Genomic DNA, 26,036 nt, shown 5'->3' with positions numbered 1-26,036 from the left:
TCCTTAAGGCCTCATTCAGGTGTCCCGTTTTGTAACACGTGTGTCCTATCTAAACAAAAAATGTTAGCGTCACATATAAAAAAGCCCAGAACAGTTTGGCAGATTTAAAAAAAAAAAAAAAAAAAGGCAGAATACTCCTGAAAGGAGCGGGAATAAAATAGCGGATTTAACAAAACAATCTGTATATTTAGGGGAGCAGTAGGAAGAAAATGTACAAAAACTGTCATAGAATGGTTGTTGGTAGCAAGGAGTGATTTAGATGAGGTGCTGTCCTTCTTTCCTCCACTTTAGTAGGACAAATCCTCCTCTCCACACAGAAGACAGGGAGTGGGCGATGTGGTTTAGCTCCTGAGACACCAGATTACTTTATATATTTCTGATTAAAGTTTAATATGAGACAAAATAGGAACAAAGATTATAAGGGAGGAAGTTCTGTGATCATCTTTTTGGTGCATTTTCTATGTTTTGTCTTTATCAGGAGCTGGCACAGTCAACAGCTATCTCACAAATGTATTAATGTTCTACTTGAGGTGGAAAAAGTCACCATTTATTGCACAGCATGCATCATAATTTGCGGCCTTTTGACTCAGATTATTAACCCCTTTCCGACATTGGGTGTACATTTACGCCGATATCGGACTCCCTCCCTTTGATGTGGGCTTCAGCGGTGGAATTGCGATCAACCTGCAGCTATTAACCTGTTAAATGCCGGTGTCAAAAGATGACAGCGGCATTTAATTTGCGCTTCCAGCCATCGGGGCATCGGGCTGGAAATCCGCCTACCGGTGACCCCCATCACGTGATCGCGGGTCATTGGTGGGTTGGCATGACAACCAGAAGTCTCCTGGAGACCTCTATGGTTGTCACTGCTAGCTTGCTGTGAGCGCCACCCAGTGGTCGGTGCTCATAGCAAGTGAGTAATTCTGCTACATAGAGGCGATCTGATCACCACCTATATTTAGCAGAGCCAATCGGGCTATGGCAGCTTCTAGTCTCCCATGGAGAGTATTGAAGCATGCCAAAAGTGAAAAAAAAAAAATTAAGACACAGGCATTCCCCACATATATTCAGGCTGGCTAGCAACCGCAAAACATGCAGCTACGGCGACAGAAACAAAATTTCCAAGCACATCCAAATACTCGGAGATCACTCGAGCATGCTCGGGAAATCTCGACCAGCGAATATACTCACTCATCACTAATGCAGACGCTACAGGTATCAGAAAATGGTGCAACTTTTTTTTTTTTTTTTTTTTTACAAAGTTTGGAATTTTTTTTTCACCACTTGGATAATGAAGAACCTAGACATGTTTGGTGTCTATGAACTCGTAATGACCTGGAGAATCATGGCAGGTCAGTTTTAGCATTTACTGAACCTAGTGAAAAAGCAAAACAAAATCCAAATGTAGGATCGCACTTTTTTTTTTTGCAATTTCACCGCACTTGGAATTTTTTTCCTGTTTTCCAGTACATGATATGTTAATACCAATGGTGGTGTTCAAAAGTACAGCTCGTACCGCAAAAAACAAACCCTCACATGGCCATATTGACCGAAAAATAAAAAAGTTAATGCTCTGGAAAGAAGGGGAGCAAAAAATGAAAACTCAAAACTGAAAATACTTCCGGTTATGAAGGGGTTAAATCCCCCTACCTAATGCGTGGTCTAAGTACTGACTCCCTGATTTTTTATTTGGTAGATGAAACCGCAAAATATAACAGCGATGATGGAGAATCCTCCCCTATCTACTCTTCACCATTCAGCTACAAATCTTCAGCGAAAACAACCAGCAAAACATCTACTAAGAAAAATAAAGGTAATATCACTTATGAAAGAATAATTGGGCATGTGCTAAAATTAATCTACAGCAACCCTCCACCTTCTTGACAAGGTCAACTTTTTCAATTCTGACCAGTGTCACTTTATGTGGTAATAACTCTAAAATGCTTCCACCGATTCTGACTTTTTTTGCGACACGTACTTATTGTTAGTGGTGAATTTAGGCCGATATGTTTTGCATTTATTTGTGAAAATATTGGAATTTTGGGAAAAATTAAACAGTTATATCACACAATAAACAACATTTACCACATCTATTTTACTTTACATCAGCATCATTTTTTCAACATTTTTCTCCTTCGCCTCATTGGGGGACACAGGACCATGGGTGTTACGCTGTTGACACTAGGAGGCTGACACTAAGTTAATACAAAAAAGTTATCTCCTCCTCTGCAGTATTACACCCTCATGCTGACTCCGAAAGAACCAATTCTTACTTAGTGTCCGTAGAAGGTACACGGGTCTGGTCTTCAGACCAAAAGCTCTTTATATTTTTTTTTTTTTTTTTTCATTTTACTTTTTGATTTTTCCTTTTTTCCATTGGACAAAGGGGTGACGGATCCTTTCATGGCTCCAATCTCCCCGAACCATCAACAGGCGAGCACGGGGAGTGTCGCCTCACCGTATCTTCTCCTGCGACATGGGATGCCATGCCTGGGCTGCTTTTTAGGGGCGACTGGTCCCTTAAAGGGCACTGATCTCCCCTCACCCTTAATGGACGATCACATGGAGTGTCGCCTCCATGTATCCTCTTCTGCAGCCAGGCCTAATGTCGGACATTTAGCTGTGTTCCATCCTAGGGGATTTAATCCCTTGAAAGTACAGAGGCCCCTTTTTGGCATCCGTGCAGCCCCCACTGCACTACCACTTTTAAAGCGGATGGTGCAAGGAGGCGGATGGTCTCTCTCCACCTCCGTATTAAAGGGATGGTGGATTGAGGCGGCAGCAGGAGGACATGTACCCCCACCGTATATCCCTGGCTTACCTGCCGCCCGGAAGCTTCTCTGGGTAAGTGCCGGGGCTGGAGGGCTCTTGGCAGGCGGTCTAGGGTGGCGCTGGCATATGTCGGGCTCATTTTGGCAGCGGCGGCGCTACCTGGCCCTCCCTGCATCGGCGCCAGCAGGCGCCCATAAATTTAGTCCCAGGCTCCGGCCTTCTGCAGCCTAAAGCCCCGCCCATGCTATGACGCATTCTGGCGGCTCTTCCCACTTTTCTGGCGACTCCGCCCACTCCATCCAGGACGAGAAGCGCCTCTTCTAATCTCGGCGGCTATAACATCTGGCAGTGGTCCCTGAGGCAATTTGTCAGGGACAGCTCAGCAGCTGAAGTGCCACGCAGAAGGACCTGGGGACATGGGATCTGGGTAAGGGAGCGCTGATCCATACATCCCTCCTCCTCCCTGCTGTAACCCTTTCACTGCAGGAATCCCTAATTTTTAAAGGGGGCATATAGAAGGGTACAATGTCCCAGCTCAAAGCATCTAAAAAGGCTAACAAGGCTATTTCACTCTTCACTGTATGCACCTCCTGCCAGTCTGTGTTTCCTAAGGCTCAGAGTTCACCACTCTGTCAATCCTGTGACCCCAAGTGCGCACTGGAGCCACCGATCCCAGTGTACAAAGTCCCCCTGAGTGGGCTTCGTCACTGTCACAATCCATGGTGTCTCTGGCCAAAGCGATTGAATCCCTCCGTGACCCTTCTGGGGAATGGAGCCTTAGCAGGACCGATGTAGACTGATCCTCCACCAGACAGGAGCAGTTGGTTAGCAGGGGCCAAAAGCACTCTAGAAACCTACAGGCGCCTAGAAAACGGATCCATAGCACGTCTCCCGAGCAAACACGTGCGAACGCGAGTCTGAGTATGAATCTGGCGGCTCCTTAGATCCGAATTCGCCAGATTTTCAGAAAATTGTGGATTCGCTGATTGAGGCTGTCAACCAGACTCTGAAGGTTGAGGAAGATTCCAGCTCTGTTCCGGATCATGCCGTGTCCTTTAAGAGGACTAAACTCCCTCATAAGGCATTTGCCATTCAGTTTCGAGCCATAATTAATTGGCACAGGGAGCGACCAGATAAACTCTTCACAGGACAAAAAGCTCTTGAAGCGAAGTATCCTTTTTCAGCTGAGCTATGAAAGATTGGGCTGAATCTCCGGTTGTAGACCCCCCAGTATCTCGCCTGGCATCTAAAACTCTTCTATCCGTGCCGGATGGGTCATCCATTAAAAATCCCATGAACCGTCAGATAGAAAATCTGGTTCGCTCGGTTTTTGAGGCTTCAGGTTCAGCTCTCTATCCATCCTTAGCTGCAGTCTGTGTAGCTAAGGCAATGGTCTTCTGGTCGGAGACCTTATCTAAGTCCATTCAGAACAGTAATCTTCCCCCTGAGGCAGCGCACCTTGCCAGTCAAATTTCTCGGGCAGGTGATTACCTGGTACACGCATCTTTTGATGCGGCCGGCTGTACTGCTCTGTCAGCAGGTAATGCCATCACGATCAGAAGAGCATTGTGGCTCAGAGAGTGGAAAGCGGACTCTGCTTCAAAAAAGTCTCTCACATCTCTTCCTTGTCAGAGTGGCCGCTTATTTGGGGAAAAGCTTGATCAGCTTATTTCCGGTGGTACGGGAGGATGAGCAAATTTCTTCCCCAACAGAGTCTTAGGCGTCCTTTTCGCAGACAACAACAACGTTTCCGATCCTTTCACTCCAATCCGGGCTGGTCCACTACCACCACTTCCTCTGGGTCAGGGCGCTCTCCACACAGGGACAGAGGATCCCAGGTCTCCTATAGGCCCAGTCAGCAGTGGAAATCTCGACCCAAACAGTCTAGATCTAAGGGACCTAGGTCTCAAAGATTTTCCGCCCAATTACTCCTGGCTTTATCCGATCGACACCAGCAGGGAAGGCGGCCGCCTACTTCTATTCCATCAGTATGTTCCAAAGACATACTGATAGGGAATTTAGATTGTGAGCCCCATCAGGGACAGGTGATACGATAATGTGTGAAAACTGTAAAGCGCTGCGGAATATGTTAGCGCTATATAAAAATAAAGATTATTATTATTCCATCAGGCCTGGCTTTCCGTCGTCCACGACGAATGGGTCAGAGACCTGGTGTTGTCCGGATACAAGATCAATTTTGCTACACATTCCCCAACACGTTTCTTCCTATCTGGTCCTCCAACATCAGTGGCAGGGGCAAAGGCTTTTTCCCGAGCCATAGACCAATTGCGTCACAACAGCGTCATTGTCCTCGTCCCAGAAAACAAAAGATTTCAAGGTTTCTACTCAAACCTTTTTGTTGTCCTAAAACAGGACGGAAGGGTGAGACCCATACTAAACCTCAAACTTCTGAGCAGGTTCTTCAAGGTCCGTCATTTTCGCATGGAATCTTTGCGTTCAGTTATCACTTCAATGGAAAAAGGGGAATTCTTGGCATCCATCGACATCCGAGATGCTTACCTGCATATCTCGATTTTTCTTCCCCACCAGAGATTCCTGCTCTTCGCCATGCACGACCAGCATTTTCAGTTCTCGGCCCTGCCTTTCGGCCTCGCTGCGGCTCCCAGAGTGTTCACAAAGGTCTTGGCAGCCGTCATGTCTATCTTGCACTCTCGGGGCGTGGTCGTTCTGCCCTCTCTAGACGACCTTTTGGTAAAAGGTCTGACTTTCCATGACTGCGCAGAGTCCGTCTGCATCACTTGCAATACTCTTTCTCGCCTGGGCTGGATGATAAACTTCAGCAAATCCTCACCCATCCCAGCCCAGCAGATATCCTTTCTAGGGATGACCCTGGACACATCCCGAGGGTTGGTAATTCTACCTCGAGACAAAGTTCTAGCCCTTCAACAAGGCGCCCGCGCTCTTCGTCATTCTTCCTCTCATTCCATCCGGTTTGCTATGGGGGTACTGGGAAAAATGGTGGCCGCAATGGAAGCGGTTCCTTTTGCGCACCCGCACCTTCATCGCCTGCAGCACACTCTTCTGGCGGCTTTGGACATGAACCCGTTCTCCCTCGACCGCTGGTGCCATTTATCTCTGAGGGTCAGGCAGGCCCTCAGATAGTGGACATTGAGCTCTTCTCTCAGTCGGGAAGTGTTTTCTCCCAGTTCGATGGCTAGTGGTAACTACTGATGCCAGTCTTTTGGGATGGGGAGCAGTCTTTCGTCACCACACTGCTCAAAGCTGGAAATCGAGGCTCCCTATCAATGTTCTGGAGATCCGTGCCATACCTCAGGCCCTGCAACAGTTCCATCATCTTCTAGTGGGTCACCCCATCCGAATTCAATCCAACAACGCCACGGCCGTGGCATACATCAATCGTCTGGGGGCACCTGCTGCAGGGCTGCCATGTCCGAGGTAACTTACATTCTCCGTTGGGCAGAGAAGAACCACTCAGTAATCTCAGCTGTGCACACTCCAGGCATAGAAAACTTGACGACAGATTTCTTCAGCCGTCAGGGGCTCGCCTCGGGGGAGTGGGAGCTTCACTCAGAAGTTGTCAACCAGATCTGTCTTCACTGGGGGACCCCAGATGTGAATCTGATGGCATCCAGACTGAATGCCAAAGTTCCCCAGTTTATAGCGCAGTCCCAAGATCCATGAGCAATCGGCGTGGATGCTCTGGTTCTTCCGTGGCGCCACTTTCGTCTTCCGTACATTTTTCCCCCGCTACCATTACTTTCGAGGGTGATCAGGAAGGTCAAGGCGGAAGGAGTCCCAGTGATCTTGGTAGCTCCGGGCTAGCCTCGCCGTTCGTGGTTCGAAGAGTTGGATCGCCTCGTTGCCAATGTACCCTGGAGGCTGCCGGATCGTTCAGATCTGCTTTCCCAGTGTCCAATTTGCCACCAGAACTCAGGGACAGGGTGTTTAACGGATGGCCGTTGAATCCTGGGTTTTGACCCAGGCTGAGTTTTCTCAACAGGTCGCCTTCACAATGGTTAGTGCGGGTAAACCCACGTCGGTACGCATTTATCACTGTACCTGGAAGACATTTTTTGCTTGGTGCAAGGATCATGGCCTTCCTCCTTTCGTCTTCTCCATTCCCACCATTTTGGAGTTCCTGCAGGCCAGTCTGGACTCGGACCTGGCACTCAGCTCTCTCAAGGGCCAAATCTCTGCCCTAGCGGTCTTGTTTCAAAAAAGGATCGCGTCACGACTTCAAGTGGAGACTTTCATACAAGGGGTTTCACATCTAGTACCTTCCTTTCACATGCCTTTAGAGCCTTGGGACCTCAACTTGGTTCTGAGCGCTCTACAGGAACCCCCCCTTTGAACAGCTTCAGGACATTAAATTGTTTTTTCTGTCCTGGAAGGTTGCCTTCCTTGTTGCGATTACATCTATCAGACAAGTTTCGGAACTACCCGCTCTCTTCTGTCGGGCACCTTTCCTTAATTTCCATCAGGACATGGTTGTCCTCAGGCCGTCCCCGTCCTTTTTGCCAATGGTCATCTCGTCTTTCCATCTTAACGAGGACATTGTTCTCCCTTCATTTTGTCCAACCCCTGTTCACAGGGTGGAAAGAGCTCTCCACACTCTGGACCTAGTCAGAGCTCTGAGAAGGTACGTCTCAAGGACAGCGTCCTTCAGAAGGACGGATGCTCTGTTCGTTATCCCAGAAGGTCATAGGAAGGGTTTCGTTGCTTCAAAGGCTACGATAGCCAGGTGGATTCGTTCCATCATCCAGGAGTCATATCCAATGGAGGAAGATCTGGCTAGTCCCGTGTTTGAGACTCTTAAATGAGGCTCCACGGACTTTATTTGCATATTTGTATTTCCCAGGGAGCAATGCACCTAGGATTTCACTGATTGAGCGCCTTTGCCTGCTGCCGCAGTGTTTTCTTTGACTGGTCTCCCTGAGGTCAGTGATTGTTTCGTTAAGGAGTCATATCGCGTCAGAGGTCAGCCCATTCCAGCAGGGATCAGAGCACACGCCACTCGGTTGGTTGGGATTTCTTGGGCCATTCGGCACCAGACGTCAACGGAACAGGTCTGTAAGGATGCGACTTGGTCCAGTCTCCATACCTTCTCAAAGCACTATAATATTCACTCCCAGGCTTCCGCGGATGCGGGTCTGGGCAGAAAAATTCTGCAGGCCACGGTGGCGCACATCTTGGCAGTTGTTACGTGAAGCTTAATCCTTTGTGCTGTTTTCCCACCCAGGGACGGCTTTGCGAAGGAGAAACTGGGATTTTTGTATGTACTCACCATAAAATCCTTTTCTCCGAGCCACTCATTGGGACACACAGTACCCACCCTGTTAGCCTAATGGCTTATGCCTGTTCTTTAAGTTGTCATGTTGTACTCTTCTATGTTGCTAATATTTTTCCTACTGCTTTTGGTTCTCATGGAGCCAGCACAGCATGAGGGTATATTGTGGTATTTAATCCCCTGCTAGTTACCACACAACACCTGCCATTTTACCACATATCTTTGAAGGCCATTGGGGTAAATAACAAAAATTCAAAAAGTAATACCACCTGTTGCACTATACCTAAAAACACACACACCATGTCACAAAATAGTGTGATTTAAAAAGCTTATCTGTTATTCAATTGAAGATGTCACAACAGCCTCCGGAGCTAACTCCACAGCAAGGCAGAGACTTTTAGGTAGGGAGATCTGAGGGCAAGTTATGATAGATTAAAGCCCTGGTTACCCTCTGGAGTGATTTTGTCTTACTGAATGTATATCCAATTAAATTTTTGTTTGGCAGGGATCTTTTTTTGAATGGTATTTTGGTGACATTATCTCTATACGAATTGTTTTGGACAGGTGTCCTTTGTTGAAGATTAGTCATCATCACCCCAGAGCACTTATTATAAATCCCTCAACCTCTTTATTTTAGCTCTCTTAACCATCCCTTTCACACTGTACCCTGTTGGATATTAATATCTTTGTGGGCTTAGTCCTGGTGGCTATGACCAGACATCATTTCTGGCTAGTTAGGGAAGGGTATATTAGGGAAAATAAGGCCTGTGATAATTTTCTTTGGGATACCGTCAAATAAATTATGACCGGTGTGTATTGGCCTGGTTAAGTTTAATAGAGTAGTGGTTTTTCTTTGCTTTGTATTTTTACTGGCGATTAATTAAAAGTTATATTTTAAGGTATTAGTTTTTCTTGTGAGCCGAGGTCTAGAACAGTCCCATTCACGCGCATGCAGGTCATTGCACAACTTGAGACATCATGCCTTTGAGATCTTTCACTTGCTTGTGTAGTATTTTCCTGAGGACCAGACGGGTGCATCATCTTGCATTTATCTAGAAAGACCCTGGAGCATAATAAGGGACATTTAATTATTCGCAAATCAAGTTTCCCAGGAAAATCTGAAACAGGTGAATTAAAATTCCTGCCTTATTTGCTCATCTCTAGTTCCAAGTGCATTCCTAAGGCTCGGCCTACGCTGAGACTTTTTGTGGGACTACTGACTGATTTCAGCTCTTGTGCTATAGATGTGATATATGGGAATATATTGATTTGAATTCACTCTTGTGCATTGCAACTCAAACTAAGTTGTGCTGCTTATTGTGTATCCCAGGATGTAGAATTTTGGAAGAGTTTTGATGTGAAGAAACAAGTGAAATTAAACTGTTTCATGTGCTAAACTTGAGCTACTGGTCTTTTAAAGCAATTGGTGCCAGAATACAAGGTACTGTCATCCAGAATCATGGCCACGTCAATGCTTATTGGCCTTTTAATATCACTGTAAGGGCATTTTTGAGAATTAAAATATAATAACACCGCAAACGGCAATAACTGCTGCTTGAAAGGGCAATATCATAAAGTGATCAACATTAAGAGTCGGCTGGTTTGTTTGTGATGGACTCCCTGGCCCTGATTTATGAAGGGAGCACTGGAGTACCTCTTCATGAATTTGGCACATTTTAAAACTGCCTCAATTTTAGTGCAATTTTGAGTTGTGATCTTTTCAGCAGTTTTGCGCAAGAATTCTGGCATAAACAGTGCTTCATTAATCCAGGGCAAAGTGTTACTTGAAGGTCGTTGCTCGATGGATTGGTTAATTTATTTTTTGTTTATTAGAAGATGTTCCCAAATTCAACAGCGATGATGACGATGACAACAATGATGAACCTTCCCCCCTCTACTCTTCAACCTTTAGCTTCAAATCTACAGAAAAATCAGCAAGCAAGCCATCTGCTAAGAAAGGTAAAGATATGACAGTCAATAATTATAACAATAGACAAAACTAGAAATGTAAAAGACCACGCCGAGGCATTGTTTTATTTCACCTCCGGAGTAATAAATTTACGTCATGGTCGAGAAGGGGTTTTCATAAAATGACGTAATTTTACATCAAGGCGATCATGTTGGCGCAGGAGCAGTGCCTGCACAATTGCCCCCAGGAGCTCAGCTTAAGTGATAGCCGAGCCCCAGCTGTTACAGCCAGGAGCAGTGCATGCACCGCCCCCAGCTGTTTAACCCCCTAAGTGCTGTGATTTAGAAAGGGGGGCCTGCCTTTCCCATGCGATTGACACCCCCGTGACTTCATTGCGTGCTACTGATCTTTACCATGACAACTCAAGGTCATCATGACAACCTCCAGGTCTGCCATCTACGGTGGCCTGTTTAGACTTTGCCAGGAACATGGCCTAAAAGGTGTTTTGTCAGTGTAATACTGACTGGTATAATGCAGTGCTGGTGCATTGGAGTGCTTTATACCAGCTATCAGAGTAATAAATGTTAGTCGCTCTATGGGACTTCAAGTAAAAATTTAAAAGAAGAAAAAATGTCAAAAAATTACTGAGTGAAAAAATATTATACTATTAAATATGTATATTTATGTAAGATAAATAAATAACCAAAAAAGTACACACATTTGGAATCGCCTCAGTTGGAATGGACCCAGTCTATAAAACTGTCACACAATCTATCCCTTTCAGTGAAATCCATTGAAAGAAGAAAAAAAAAAAAGGGGGAGCAAAAAAAAAAACGCCAAAAAAGTGGAATACATCGTGAACAATAAGACGTGATCTAAAAGTCAACTGCAAATAAAAATGGTATAGCTGAATACGTCATCTCATCCCACAAAAAAACAAACCGCCATACAGCTCTGTCAGCAAAGAAATACAAGTTTCAGCTCTCAGAATATAACGATGCAAAAACAATTATTTTTCCAAAAAAAAAAAAAAATTTTTTTTCTGTATTTGCTCCATGGTTTTATCTGCCTGCTGTTGGTAATTGATGCCACAATAAAGGATTATTTTGCACGGGACGGAATGTGCCTCTCCACTTTCTTCTCTATGGTTATCAATTTTACCACATGGTGAACCGCATTTAAAAAAAAACAAAACCTTAATTGCTGATTTTTGTTCATTTTGACTTTCAAAGATCAAAATAGAAAGCGATCAAAAAATGTCATGTCCCCAAAAATGTTACCAATAAAAACGGCAATATAGATCTAATATCGCTGTAATTGCACCGACCCGAAGAAAAAAGTAACATAATTCACTTATACCACACGATGAACGGCGTAAAAAATAAAAGAAAACCAATCGTTTACCTGTTGTTGAGTTGTTCATTCTGCCTCCTAAAAATCACAGTAAGGCTCAAATCACATTTATCGTGCGCTGAGTGCTTTGCCGGGGTTTCCTTGTAAATCTCTGAAATACATGATTGTGGTAGAAAATTCCCTATAATGAAGCAGGTGGAAACAATGTGGATGCTATGTGGCTTATGATCGAGTGATAGCCGTCTTTTTAGGCGTTCATAAGTTTTGTGCACTTCTGAAAAGGTAACCACTGAACAGAGGTCATAGCAGAGATCAGTGAACCTTTCAAGGTTCAGGTCGGATTTGCGAACGTCCCAGAGTTCTCCGAGTGGTTCGAACATACCCAAACCCGATTGATTTCAATGGGAGGCAAGACCAAATGCATAGACGACACTTTCGGAGGGGCCAAAAAGCTGCTGAACACAGCTGCATACTTAGCCTTTCCTGATAATTATAATGGGGGACTCCTCAACCAAAAATGACTTGGGGTCCCCGTATTTTTAATAACCAGCAAAGACTAGGCAGACAGCTGCGGGCTAATATTAGTAGCCTAGGAAGGAGCCATGGATATTGGCCCCTCCCAGACTAAAAACATCAGCTCTCAGCCCGCCCCAGAAATTGTGCATCCATAGGATGCGCCAAATCTGGCACTTAGCCTCTCTTTTCCCACTTGCCCTAGTGCGGTAGCAAGTGAAGTGATCATTGGGGGGGGGGTTAATGTCACCTTTGTATTGTCAGATGACATCAAGCCCAGAGGTTAGTTATGGAGAGGCGTCTATAAAACTCCCCCATCACTATCCCCATAGTAATATTGTATAAAAAAACACACAGAATAAAGTCCTTTAATTTAAAGAATGACACTGACTACTAAATTAAACCATACTCGTGTCATCACCCATTCCACTGTCTCTGTAAGGCTGGTTTCACATTTGCGTTAAAACAACGCTGCGCCCTGCGTCGTTAAGCCCCGCCCCGAGCCGGCTCCCTGCCCGCCCCATCCGGGATCACCGCCTACTTTCGCATTTGCACGCATGCGATCGGCGCACCCTATCTTTAGCATAGGGTGCGCAGATCATGCGCTGCCAGTGTGAAAGTAGCGTGCCGCGCACTTTTGACGGTGCGCCGTGCGCGCCGAAATGCAGCATGTTGCATTTCGGCGCGCACGGCGCACCGTCAAAAGTGCGCAGCACGCTACTTTCACACTGGCAGCACATGATCTGCGCACCCTATGCTAAAGATAGGGTGCGCCGATCGCATGCGTGCAAATTCGAAAGTAGGCGGTGATCCCGGATGGGGCGGGCAGGGAGCCGGCTCGGGGCGGGGCTTAACGACGCAGGGCGCAGCGTTGTTTTAACGCAAACGTGAAACCAGCCTAACAGAATTAAAATAATAGACAACACTATTCCTCACCTGTTCGCAGAGAAGATAATAATCCATTTCTCCAGCGACGGGTCTAGCTCTGCTAAATCTAGATGGCAGCCTGCATTGTTGTATGATGCAACTTTAAAGCCTGCCATCTAGCAGAGTCACTTGTCAGCGTGTGCTACCGCTGCTCAGTGTCTCGAGGTGAACTCCTATGACCTGACTGACGTCACCGCAAGCGTGAGAAAGTTCTCAGGCTCACGGTGCTGTTCGAAAGGTCCTGGGAATTTGGAGCCAATGAACTTCGTTCGGCTCACTGACATCGGCGCTCGTGTTGACGTCGGCTTGATGTCACTGGACAATACAAAGGTGACATCAACCCCACAAATACAAGTGAAATTAAAGTGTTTCATGTGCTAAACTTGAGCTGTTGGTCATTTAAAGCAATTGGTGCCAGAATACAAGGTACTGACATCGAAAATCATGGCCACGTCAATGCTTATTGGCCTTTGATATCACTGTAAGGGCATTTTTGAGAATTAAAATATAACACCGCAAATGGCAATAACTGCTTCATTAATCCAGGGCTATGTGTTATTTGAAGGTCGTTGCTCGATGGATTGATTAATTTATTTTTTATTAGATGTTCCCAAATTCAACAGCGATGATAATGATGACAACAATGACGAACCTTCCCCCCTCTACTCTTCAACCTTTAGCTTCAAATCTACAGAAAAACCAGCAAGCAAGCCATCTGCTAAGAAAGGTAAAGATGACAGTCAATAATTATAACAATAGACAAAACTAGAAATGTAAAAGACCACGCCGAGGCATTGTTTTATTTCACCACCGGAGTGGTATCTTTAACCTATTCACAACATTGGACATAAATTTACGTCATGGTCGAGAAGGGTTTCCCATAAAATGTCGTAATTTTACATCAAGGCGATCATGTTGGCACAGGAGCAGAGCCTGCGCATTCGCCGCCATGAGCTCGGCTTAAGTGTTAGCTGAGCCCCAGCTGTTACAGCCAGGAGCAGTGCACGCACCGTCCCCAGCTGTTTAACCCTCTAAATGCTGTAACATAGAAATGGGGGGTCTCCCCTTCCCATGCAATTGACACCCCCGCAACTTCATTGTGTGCTACTGATCTTTACCAGGACAACTCGAGGTCATCATGACAACCTCCAGGTCTGCCATCTACGGTGGCCTGTTTAGACTTTGCCAGGAACATGACCTAAAAGGTGTTTTGTCAGTGTAACACTGACTGGTATAATGCAGTGCTGGTGCATTGCAATGCTTTACACCAGCTATCGGAGTAATAAATGTTAGTTGCTCTATGGGACTTCAAGTAAAAATGGAAAAGAAAAAAAAAGGAGAAAAATTGTCAAAATCTTAAAAAGTTACACAGAGAGAAAAAATATTATACTAATAAATATGTATTTTTATGTAAGATAAAAAAATAACCAAAAAAGTACACACATTTCGAATCACCTCAGCTGGAACGGACCCGATCTATAAAACTGTCACACAATCTATCCCTTCAATGAAATCCATTGAAAGAAAAGAAAGAGGAGTAAAAAAATTTTTTTCAGCATACTGCCAAAAAAGTGGAATACATCGTGTACAGTAAGACGTGATCTAAAAGTAAACTGCAAACAAAAATGGTATAGATGAAAATGTCATCTTGTCCCACAAAAAAACAAGCCGCCATACTGCTCCGTCAGCAGAGAAATAAGGCTGAGTGCAGACGGACTTTCTTTATCGCCTTATTGGGGGACACAGATTACCATGGGTGTATGCTGCTGCTGCTAGGAGGCTGACACTATGCAAAACAAGAAAATTAGCTCCTCCCCGGCAGTATACACCCACCGACAGGCACCAAGCACCCCAGTTTGTGCTTAGTGTCTGTAGGAGGCGGACCGGGATCTCCCCAGATCCGCAGTTTTTAATCCAATTTTTCTTTCAGGTTTAGCTTGAACTTTTTAATCTTTTCCTTCTTTTATCTTTTAGGTTTTTTCCAGTGGGAAACAGGGTATAGTTATCACCCTGATTTCCTATATCATGCGGCTGAGCGAGCAGTGTGGTGTCACCCACATCGCAACTCTCAGTACCGCAGGCAGGACTTTTCCCTATCACCTTCCGGTGATAAGGATTGTGGACAGGTGGCTGGTCCTTGCCGAATCCCCCTCCTCACCCCTTTCTCGGGACAGGGCTGAGAGGAAGACGGCGATCGCAGGTGTTTCAAGCCGTCTTCTGCAGGATGCGGGTACAGAGGACTCCTTCCCATCCCAGCGGCCTGCCTTTTCCCCGTGGGCCCCTGTGGTCATCCTCTTCTGGGACGTCAGGTAAGTGCCTGTACGTTCCCTCCGGCCCCGCATAAGCTTCAGTGCATGGGAGAAGAAAAAAGGACCTTGGTGAGGTCCACAGCATTTGAATCTCCCGCCCTTTCTGCCTGCCGCGCGCTCACACAGCCGCTTGCGGTCCTCCCCTTCCCCTGCTCTAGTCAGGGAGACTCTGGGGTTCCCCTCACTCACCGCAGCGTCGCAAGCAGCAGGACCGCGATCAGATGGCCACTTCCTTAGTGCGGTATGTCGGGGTCGGCATGGGGCTGCGGCGCCGTCACTTTCGCTTTCACTTTCCCCTCAGCGCGGGGAATTCTTCTGCTCCCTCCTCCCTTCCTAGCGCGCTCCTTTCAGCGCGCCCTTTCTAGCCCATCACAGGGCTTCTTTCTCTTTGAGATGCCAGCCTCCCCCTTCTGCCATGCCCTCTCCGTCGCTATTAACCACTCACGGCGCAGCCCCTAAGCTCCGCCCCCATCTTCCAGCACAAGGATCTCCTGTTCCTAATCACCCCTTCCTGCGCTGCTTGGGGGACACTTTGGCGTTTCTTCTGCTGCTCGCACAGAATCTCGGTAGGCTCTGCTCTGAGACAAGGATTAGCTCTCCTCGGCAGTTATTCCCTAATTCCTGCGGCCATTCAGTGCAGTTTACTTACGCCCAACCCTTCAGGGGATCTCTGCTTCAGGCCCACCGCTACGTATTACGCCTGTGTGCGCTGTAAAAAGAAGTGGGCATCGGGTCGGTCGTCCCCATTCTGCCCCCCCCTGCAGTCCTTCAAATATGTCAGCATCTCAGGAATGCACAGAGTCCCGGCCTGAGGGCGCTCTTCCCTCCTCTCTCCCCCCGGAGTGGGCTGTTACAATGTCACAGTCTGTTTCTGATTTGACAAAAGTATCACAGTCGCTGGTCCAGGTCTTAGAACGATTACCTCAGCTATCCTCAGCCTCCTCTGCCCCGACCGCCTCTCGGGGTGAGTCGTCCGCACCTGACCGCGACCTTCAGAGAGACAGACAGGGTAGGACTTCTGGGAAGCGGGCTCTGTCCACTTCGTCCTCGAGCTCGCAGGGCCCTTCTGCTCCCAGGCCTCCTTCTCCTTCCTCGGATGACAACCTTCAGTCAGGCGATGATTCTCAATCGGAAGCTAGTTCTGAGGGGAACAGCGTTTCTAAAACGCGGGACATGGTCGATAGTCTTATTGCAGCTATCTTCCAAACACTAAAAATTAAACAGGATGAGGCTCCACCTCAGGAATGCTCGGTTCTCCTTAAACGAGCAAGACCTCCGTCTCGAACCTTTCCCAATCACAACGATTTCGATACTACCTTATCCAAACACTGGGAGCGCCCTGAGCAACGTTTCTCAGGCCGCAAGTACTTCGACGTTCTGTACCCCTTTGATGCAGAACTGCTCTCAAAGTGGTCCAAGGCCCCCGAGGTGGATCCTCCAGTTTCCCGGATAGCCTCAAAAACGGTGCTCTCTCTACCAGATGGGGCATCGCTCAAAGATCCTTCTGACAGGCAGATTGAATCTCTAGCTAAATCTATCTTTGAGGCATCTGGCGCCTCTCTCTGCCCTATTTTCGCATCCTCCTGGGTGGCGAAAGTCATTTCCGCTTGGGCAAAAATTCTTCGCAGAGGCATCTTAGCGTCAGCTCCTCAAGACGAGTTGGCGGATCTTGCAGATCAGATTAACCATGCGGGTAAATACCTTTTGGCCGCCTCCTTGGACGCGGTCGGCTGCGTTGCAAGGGCTAACAGCAACATAGTAGCTGTACGCCGAGTCCTCTGGCTAAAGTCATGGAATGCGGACACTACTTCAAAAAAGTCGCTTACCAATCTGCCATTCCATGGCTCTAGACTCTTTGGAGCAAAGCTGGATCAGATAATTTCCGATGCCACTGGAGGTAAAAGTACTTCGCTTCCCCAATCTCGACCAAAACGTTTTTTGAACAGAAAGGGTTTTCGACCATTCAGGCCCTTTCGTCCCTTCTCTGCCACGGAGAGAGCCACTCAACAGGATCGGCCGCCCGCCACCAGGGAGCGGGATCAGAGGAAACCTTCCTACAAACCCGCTCCTCGCTGGAGATCTAGAGGACAATATTCCAGATCTGCAGGCGCCAATTCCGGCAGATTTTCGTCTAAGTGACGGGTCACCCCCACCTGGAATTTCTTCCAGGGTGGGAGGCAGACTTTCCTCTTTCGCGGATGCTTGGCTGTCCGTTGTCGACGACGCTTGGGTCAGAGAACTCGTCGCATCCGGATACAAGATCGAATTTGCTTCACTCCCGAACAGACGGTTTTTCCGGTCTCGGCCTCCGCGACAGCGGGCCCAGATTCCAGGTTTTCTGCAGGCCATTTCCTCCCTTCTTTCCGCCGGAGTCATTGTTCCCGTTCCCTCAAACGAACGGTTTTCCGGGTTCTACTCCAATCTCTTTGTAGTCCCGAAGAAAGACGGCTCTCTTCGTCCTATTCTGGACCTCAAATTGCTCAATCGCCACGTGAAGATTCTTCATTTCAAAATGGAGTCTCTTCGGTCGGTGATTGCTTCCATGGAACCCGGGGAATTCCTCTGCTCGGTGGACATTCGGGATGCCTATCTGCACATTCCAATTTGTGCGCAGCATCAGAAGTATCTTCGATTTGCGTTTCAGGGAGACCACTTTCAGTTCACAGCTCTTCCTTTCGGCCTAGCTTCAGCGCCCCGTGTTTTCACAAAGGTGATGGCGACCGTCATGGCCATCCTTCGCTCCAGAGGGATCCTCATCATCCCTTATCTGGACGATCTTTTGATCAAGGGTTCGTCTCGCCAGGACTGTCTCCAGAGCCTTCAGATAACTCTGGACACTCTCAGCCGCCTAGGTTGGCTAGTCAACAAGGAGAAGTCCATTCTGATCCCCACCCAGCGTCTGACCTTTCTGGGCATGGAATTCGATACAAAGCTAGCCCGTGTTTTTCTTCCAAGGGAAAAATTTACAACTCTTTCCAAGGGCATCAGGACTCTCAAGAGGCCTGCTCCCATTCCCATTCGGTTCTGCATGAAGGTCCTGGGGAAGATGGTGGCTTCCATGGAAGCAGTACCCTTTGCGCAGTTTCATCTTCGCCCCCTCCAGCTGTCTCTGCTTTCAGCCTGGGACAAGACCACGATGTCCTTGGACCGTCCTATTCGGCTTCCTCTCAGAGTGAGGCAGTCTCTCACTTGGTGGCTACGGCCAGCGTCAGTTCTCCAAGGGAGGTCCTTCCTTCCGCCTCAGTGGCAAGTCATCACCACCGATGCGAGCCTTCTAGGATGGGGGGCCGTGTTCCATCAGAAAGCGGCCCAAGGACGCTGGAAGCCACAGGAGTCTCTCCTCCCAATCAATCTTCTGGAGATCAGAGCAATCTTCCTGGCCCTTCTTCATTGGCAGCCCCTCCTGTCCGGCAAGCCGGTCCGTATTCAGTCGGACAACGCCACGGCCGTGGCGTACATAAACCATCAGGGGGGCACGCGCAGCAAGCAAGTAATGTCAGAAGTGGCCAAGATATTCCGCTGGGCAGAACGTTATGTTCCGACAATCTCCGCCGTCCATATTCCAGGGGTGGAAAATTGGGCAGCCGACTTTCTGAGTCGCCAGGGCCTAGCGTCCGGCGAATGGTCCCTGCACCCCGCAGTCTTCTCTCAGATATGCGACCGTTGGGGCACCCCGGATGTCGATCTCATGGCATCTCGGATGAACCACAAGGTGCCGCAGTTCGTAGCCAGGTCCAGGGACCCTCTAGCCGTCGCATGCAACGCACTGGTGACTCTGTGGTCCCAGTTTCAACTTCCTTATCTGTTCCCGCCTCTGGCCTTGATCCCTCGAGTGGTCAAAAAGATAAAATCGGAAGGCGTACCAGTGATTCTAGTCGCTCCAGATTGGCCAAGACGGCCTTGGTACGCGGAACTGGTCAACATGCTCGCAGACGTCCCTTGGAGGCTTCCAGACCGTCCAGACCTTCTCTCGCAAGGCCCCCTTTACCACGAGAATTCTCAGTCTCTGAGTTTGACGGCATGGCCGTTGAGACCGCAATTCTGAAGGAATCAGGTCTGTCCAGTCAGGTTATTCAAACTATGATCAGAGCCAGGAAACCAGCCTCTTCCCGCATTTACTATAGGTACTGGAAGGCTTTTTTCCGTTGGTGCGATGATAAAAGAGTCTTCCCAATGTCCTTTTCTATCCCATCTATCCTTGGGTTTCTTCAGTCTGGGTTAGACGCGGGTCTGTCCCTCAGTACGCTCAAGGGCCAAGTTTCCGCTCTCTCTATCCTCTTCCAAAGAGAGCTAGCTTCTCTACCACAGGTCAAAACCTTTCTGCAAGGGGTTTCCCACGTGGCTCTTCCTCATCATTCGCCAATAGACCCGTGGGATCTCAACCTCGTTCTTGGCGCTCTCCAGAAGGCGCCGTTCGAGCCTCTCCAGGACATCCCTTTGTCCCTTCTCTCTTGGAAGGTCACCTTTTTGATCGCCATTTCATCCATCAGAAGAGTTTCTGAATTGGCGGCCTTGTCTTGTCGTTCCCCTTACCTGATTCTCCATCAGGACAAAGCCGTTCTCAGGCCCGTTCCTTCTTTTCTTCCAAAGGTGGTTTCCGCTTTCCATATCAATGAGGATATCGTCCTTCCTTCTTTTTGTCCGGCTCCATCTCATCCTCTTGAGAAGTCTCTCCACAAACTGGACGTAGTTAGAGCCCTGCGTGTCTATCTCGCCAGGACTTCTTCCTTTCGTCGGTCCGATTCCTTGCTGATCATCTCTGAAGGTCGCCAGAAGGGCCTTCCGGCTTCCAAATCCACGATCGCTCGCTGGATTCGTTCTACCATTCTGGAGGCGTATCGTCTTCAGGAAAAGCGACCCCCTCCGGGAGTAAGAGCTCATTCCACCCGGGCTGTGGCGGCTTCGTGGGCTGCTCGCCACCAGGCCTCGGCCATGCAAATTTGCAAGGCCGCAACCTGGTCATCTTTGCACACTTTCACGATGTTCTACAGGTTTCATACCCAGGCCTCGTCTGATGCTGTTGTTGGTAGGAAGGTTCTGCAGGCGGCGGTGGCTCACCGGCCGACCTAAGCCTTTCCGTTACTTTCGTTCCTTATTGCTGTTCCCACCCTTGGGACTGCTTTGGAACGTCCCATGGTAATCTGTGTTCCCCAATAAGGTGATAAAGAAAGATGGATTTTTGGTTCTTACCGTAAAATCTCTTTCTTGGAGCCTTCATTGGGGGACACAGCACCCTCCCTGTTTAAGTTGTACCGTGTTGGGTCTTAGAGTCCCTTGTTGGGTTGGTACATATGTTTAGAGTTTTCTCTTTGCTTCTCCTACTGCTTTTTCACCAACTAAGGTGGTTGGTGCCTGTCGGTGGGTGTATACTGCCGGGGAGGAGCTAATTTTCTTGTTTTGCATAGTGTCAGCCTCCTAGCAGCAGCAGCAGCATACACCCATGGTAATCTGTGTCCCCCAATGAAGGCTCCAAGAAAGAGATTTTACGGTAAGAACCAAAAATCCATCTTTTTAGCCCTGCGGATTTTTCCGCGCAGAATGGAAGAAATCCGCAGGTCAAATGACCTGCATTTTTCCTGCGGATTTCTTCCATTTTTCCTGCGGTTTTATTGCGGTTTTCCACTGCGGTTTTCCCCCTTCGGATTTGGTGACAGGGGAGATGGAAAACCGCACAAAAGTAGTAACATGCTGCGGATTTTGTACCGCGGAAAAATCCACAGCGTCTGCACAGCGTTTTTTTTTTTTTCATTGATTTTAAGGCTACTGTACATCACAATCCGGATATGCAAGTTTCTGCGCGGTATAATCCGCTGCGGATCCGCTGCAAATCTGCATCGTGTGCACACAGCCTAAAAGTTTCAGTTCTCAGAATGTAACGATGAAAAAACAATTATTTTTTCTAAAAAAAAAAATAAAAGCTTTTGTGTGAAAGCGGCAAAACAAAAAAAATATAAATGTGTTATAGCTGTAATCATACTGACCAGAAGAATAAAGCTACCGTATCAATTTTACCACATGGTGAACCGCATTTTTTTAAAAAAAAAAAAACTTTAATTGCTGATTTTTGTTAATTTTGATTTTCAAAAATCAAAATAGAAAGCGATCAAAAAAATGTCATGTGCCCAAAAACAGTACCAATAAAAACGTCAACTCGTCCTGCAAAAATCAAGCCGTCACATAACTGTTGGCAGAAATATAGAAAAATTATAGCTATCAAAATATGGTGATGCAAAAAAGCGGTTATTAGTATGTGAGAGTAGCCACACATTAAAATCCAATATAGATCTGATATCGCTGTAATTGCACGAACCCGAAGAAAAAAAGTAATCTAATCAATTATACCACACGATGAACGGCGTAAAAACTAAAATAAAACCAATTGTTTACCTGTTGATTTGTTCATTCTGCCTCCCAAAAATCGCGGTAAGGCTCAACTCACATTTATCCTGTGCTGAGTGCTTACGCCGGGGTTTCCTTGTAAATCTCTGAAATACATGATTGTGGAGAAAATTGCCTACAATGAGGCAGGTGGAAACAATGTGGATGCCATGTGGTCTATGATCTAGCGATGTCCGTCTTTTTAGTCGTTCATAAGTTTTGTGCACTTTTGAAAAGGACACCAGTGAACAGAGGTCATAGCAGAGATCAGTGAACCTTTCAAGGTTTAGTTCGAATTTGCGAACGTCCCAAAGTTCTCTGAGTGGTTTGAACATACTCAAACCCGATTGATTTCAATGGGAGGCAAGACCAAATGCATAGAAAATACTTTTGGAGGGGCCAAAAAGCTGCTGAACACAGGTGCATACTTGGCCTTTCCTGATAATTAAAATGGGGGACTGCTCCCCCAAAAACGACTTGGGGTCCCCTTATTTTTAATAACCAGCAAAGACTAGGCAGACAGCTGCGGGCTAATATTAGTAGCCTAGGAAGGGGCCATAGATAGTTTCCCCTCACAAACTGAAAACATCAGCTCTCAGCCACACCAGAAATTGTGCATCCATAAGATGGCACTTAGCCTCTCTCTTCCCACTTTCCCTATTGCGGTGACAAGTGAGGTGATCGTTGGGTTAACCCCTTTACCCCCAGGGGTGGTTTGCACGTTCATGACCGGGCCAATTTTTACAATTCTGACCACTGTCACTTTATGAGGTAATAACTCTGAAACTTTTCCATGGATCTCGGTGATTCTGACATCGTTTTCTCGTGACATATTGTGCTTCATGTTTAGTGGTAAAATTTCATTGATATAACTTGCATTTATTTGTGAAAAAAACTGAAATTTGGCGAAAATTTTGAATATTTTGCAATTTTACAACTTTGAATTTTTATGCCCTTAAATCACAGAGATATGGCACACAAAAAACTTAATAAATAACATTTCCCACATGTTTACTTTACATCAGCACAATTTCGGAACCAAAATTTTTTTTTGTTAGGAAGTTATAAAGGTTAAAAGCTGACCAGCGATTTCTCATTTTTGCAACACCATTTTATTTTTATGGACCACAGCACATTTGAAGCCACTTTGAGGGGTCTATATGATAGAAAATACCCAAAAGTAATGCCATTCTAAAAACTGCACCCCTCAAGGTGCTCAAAACCACATTCAAGAAGTGTATTCACCCTTCAAGTGCGTCACAGGAATTTTTTTAATGTTTTTAAAAAAAAACAATGAACATTTAACTTTTTTTCTCAAAAAAATTACTTCAGGTCCATTTTTTTTTATTTTACCATAGGTAACAGGAGAAATTGGATGCAAATGTTTTTGTGCAATTTGTCCTGAGTACGCTGATACCTGATATGTGGGGGGAACCACTGTTTCGGCGCATGGCAGAGCTCAGGAGGGAAGGGGCGCCGTTTGACTTTTTCAATGCAAAATTGGCTGGAATTCAGATCGGACGCCATGTCACGTTTGGAGAGCCCCTGATGTGCCTAAACAGTGGAAAGCCCCCACAAATTACACCATTTTGGAAACTAGACCCCCTAAGGAACTTACCTAGATGTGTGGTGAGCACTTTGAACCCCCAAGTGCTTCACAGAAGTTTACAACGCCCGGGCGTGAAAATAAAAAAATCATATTTCTCGGTCGCCTTATTGGGGGACACAGAGACCATAGGTGTATGCTGCTGCCACTAGGAGGCTGACACTATGCACAAAAAAAGTTAGCTCCTCCTCCGCAGTGTACACCCCACCGACCGGCAGGGAATTCCTCAGTTTAGCTTAGTGTCAGTAGGAGGTGGACACGGGTCTTTCATTAGACCCTTATCTACCTCAGGGTGCGGCGTTCCTTTTCAGGTTTCCGGAGGGATACAGTGTGAAGAGTCACAACTGTACTCCCACAAAGAGACTATGAGTACGGCGTGTACTGCCACCCCGTATCCTCATAGCTCTCCGTGCGGACCAGAAGCTCGGCGCAGATGCGGGCCAGCGACGGATGGTCCTTGCCAAACGCCTCCCACCCACTTGCCCACCAGAGCCTGTCGGTCGGAAGAGGCGCAGACACGGGAAAGATTAACAGACAGCGTTGGATAAAGAAGGTACCTTTATTGGAGCAGAGGCGCGGCGCACGGAGCAAACCACCGCAAGGATACATTGGAGCGGCACCAAGGCAGCGCTGAAGGATGTGGCCCGCGCCTTCGACGGTTGCCGCATTTCACCTAGGCCCCGACTGCGGTGCGGGCTTTGTCTCCCCCCCGCCTGTATTCATCGGGGGATTCATCTTCCGGCGCGGTTCTGGTGGCATCTTCGTTGTGTGTGGCCGCTGCAGCGTTGAGGCACTTCCGCGCCGCCCATTGCTGTCAGGCGGCCGCCGTCTCTAATTTAGTCCCCGGCTTCATTTTAGGCCTTCACGCCCGTCGCGGCCACGCCCCCCGCCCACTCATAGGCCGGCTGCGCTCCCGCCCGTTCCTAGGCCCTCCCACCGCCTCTCTTAGCCTGTGGCTGGGTAAGGGGGGCGGTTTCCTTTAGTTCAATTGGCTAACTCCGCCCTTCTTCTTGGCCCTCCTGAACCGCGTTTTTTCATCCACCTCAGGCTGCCGCCATCTTTGCAGCCTGTCAGCCGGAGACGATAGACAGATGTCAGCTATCCCCTGTTGGGGTCCTGCAATTCTCACAAGCCTGGTACAGCGCTTTGGGGGACACCGGACCGTGAGTAGTTCTGCAACTGCAGACTGACACCCTCCTCTGCCTTTCTGTTCCCCAACCTTCCGGCTTTTCTTCAGGGTCCTTCTGTTCCATCTTTATGTCTAACTCTAAGTCTGAGCGTAGCCGGCCGCCGGCCCCCACGGGCACTCTAGTCCAGTTCGCCGCATGCCCCTCTTGCAATCGCAGACTTCCCTGACACCGTTCAGGAGCCATCTATTGTGCCACGTGAAAGCGAATTCCCCATCCCTGGCTGGGCCTCGTCTCTTTCACAATCTGTGGCAGACCTCACCAGAGTGTGTCAGTCCCTAGTGGCCGTTCTTGATAGGTTGCCCCTGGACACTTCTGCAGGGTCCAGCAGGTCGCAAGACATTCCATCTGAGCCAGCCAGCAGAAGCCGCAAAAGACCCAGGCAGGATCTCTGGCCGGAATCCTCTCCTGGCCTCACATCCCCACATAGTCCTTCCCAGCAGTCGCCCTCCCGTGCCTCCTCTTCCGAGTCAGGTGAAGCGTTTTTAGAGCTGGATTCGGACCAGGACGCGGACATGAAGGTTACAGTACAGAACCTCATTGCTGCGATTCACCACTCCTTCGAAATCTCAGACTCCCCTGCGAAATCCTCAGATCAGGAGGTTTCGTTCAGACGGGCAGAAACACCTTCCAGGGTCTTCGCCTCCCACTCTTGAGTTTGGCAAGACTCTTACCAGGGAAAGAGAAAATCTGACCAGGCGCTTTCAAAGAGGGAAGCGCCTCGGCGTGCTGTATCCGTTTGCCAAAGAGCTCACCGATAACTGGTCTGCTTCCCCCTCGGTAGACGCACCCGTGTCCAGACTTTCTAACAACACGGTCCTCCCGATTTCAGGTGTGACGTCGTTACAAGATTCTAATGATAGAATTATAGAATCTTTAGCAAAGTCAGCATTTGAAGTGGCTGCAGCGGTGCTAAGCCCAGCCTTCACTTCACTTGGGTAGCGAAGGCCATAGCCACTTGGGCAGAGGATCTCCGCAAGGGCATCCTAGATAAGGCCCAACCAGGGCATTTGGCTGATCAGGCCAACCAGATCTCCCATGCAGGGGATTATCTACTCTCTGCCTCCTTGGATGCCGCGTCCTGCGCAGTTCAGGCGTCAAGCAACATGGTGGCAGTCCGACGTACAATTTGGCTCAAAGCTTGGCAGGCGGATTTCTCTTCAAGAAAGTCCCTTTTCATTCTGCCTTTTCAGGGAGCGCGGCTCTTCGGATCCCAGCTGGACCAGATTATTAAGCACGCCACTGGGGGCACGAGTTCCCTCCTCCCTCAGTCCAAGCCTCGCAGACCTCCGCTAAGATGTCAGTCTCGGCCCTTTCGGTCTTTCCGCCGCTTCAATACGGCAGAGAACTTCTCTAACCAACAGAGACCGCAGGCATGCCAGGATAGGAAGAAGGTGCCTTTCAGACCCACTCCTTCCTGGCGATCTCACTCCTCCCAGGTCAGATCCTCCAGGTCCAGATCTGGTCGGTCCACATCAGCATGTCTATCAACGGACCCCCGGGGGTCCTTCCCAATTAGGAGGTCGACTCCTTTTCTTCAGAGACGTCTGGCTTGCCTCAGTAGAGGACACTTGGGTCAGGGAAGTTGTATCATCAGGATACAAGATAGACTTAGTTTCTTGTCCCCGGGATCGTTTTTTCGAGTCCCGACCTCCAAAGGATCCTGCCTTAGTTCTGGGGTTCTTTGCGTCCATCGCTTTTCTCCTCAATTCCGGAGTGATTGTGCCCATTCCCGAATCAGAACGTTTCACAGGATTTTATTCAAACCTGTTTGTGGTACCGAAAGAAGGCGGGACAGTTCGCCCATCTTGGG

At 47.8% G+C, this 26,036-nt stretch overlaps 1 protein-coding gene across 3 annotated transcripts in view; it reads left to right on the top strand.

Moving 5' to 3' along the window:
* The window catches only part of TOP2B (DNA topoisomerase II beta), a 164,473-nt gene that overhangs the window by 118,032 nt on the left and 20,405 nt on the right, over positions 1-26,036 (top strand). For 2 of the 3 annotated variants that reach the window (XM_073568360.1, XM_073568362.1), the window contains exons 33-35: positions 1,697-1,813; positions 9,875-10,000; positions 13,348-13,470. In XM_073568360.1, coding sequence (XP_073424461.1) covers positions 1,697-1,813; positions 9,875-10,000; positions 13,348-13,470 — 366 coding nt within the window. The remainder of the gene's footprint in view (positions 1-1,696; positions 1,814-9,874; positions 10,001-13,347; positions 13,471-26,036) is intronic. The other variant, XM_073568361.1, reaches the window with a different exon arrangement.

This window comes from Dendrobates tinctorius, unplaced genomic scaffold (genome assembly GCF_039654945.1).
Source record: "Dendrobates tinctorius isolate UK_male_01 unplaced genomic scaffold, ASM3965494v1 ptg000005l, whole genome shotgun sequence".
NCBI classification, from domain to species: domain Eukaryota; kingdom Metazoa; phylum Chordata; class Amphibia; order Anura; family Dendrobatidae; genus Dendrobates; species Dendrobates tinctorius.
This window is presented reverse-complemented; position numbering and strand designations above follow the sequence as displayed.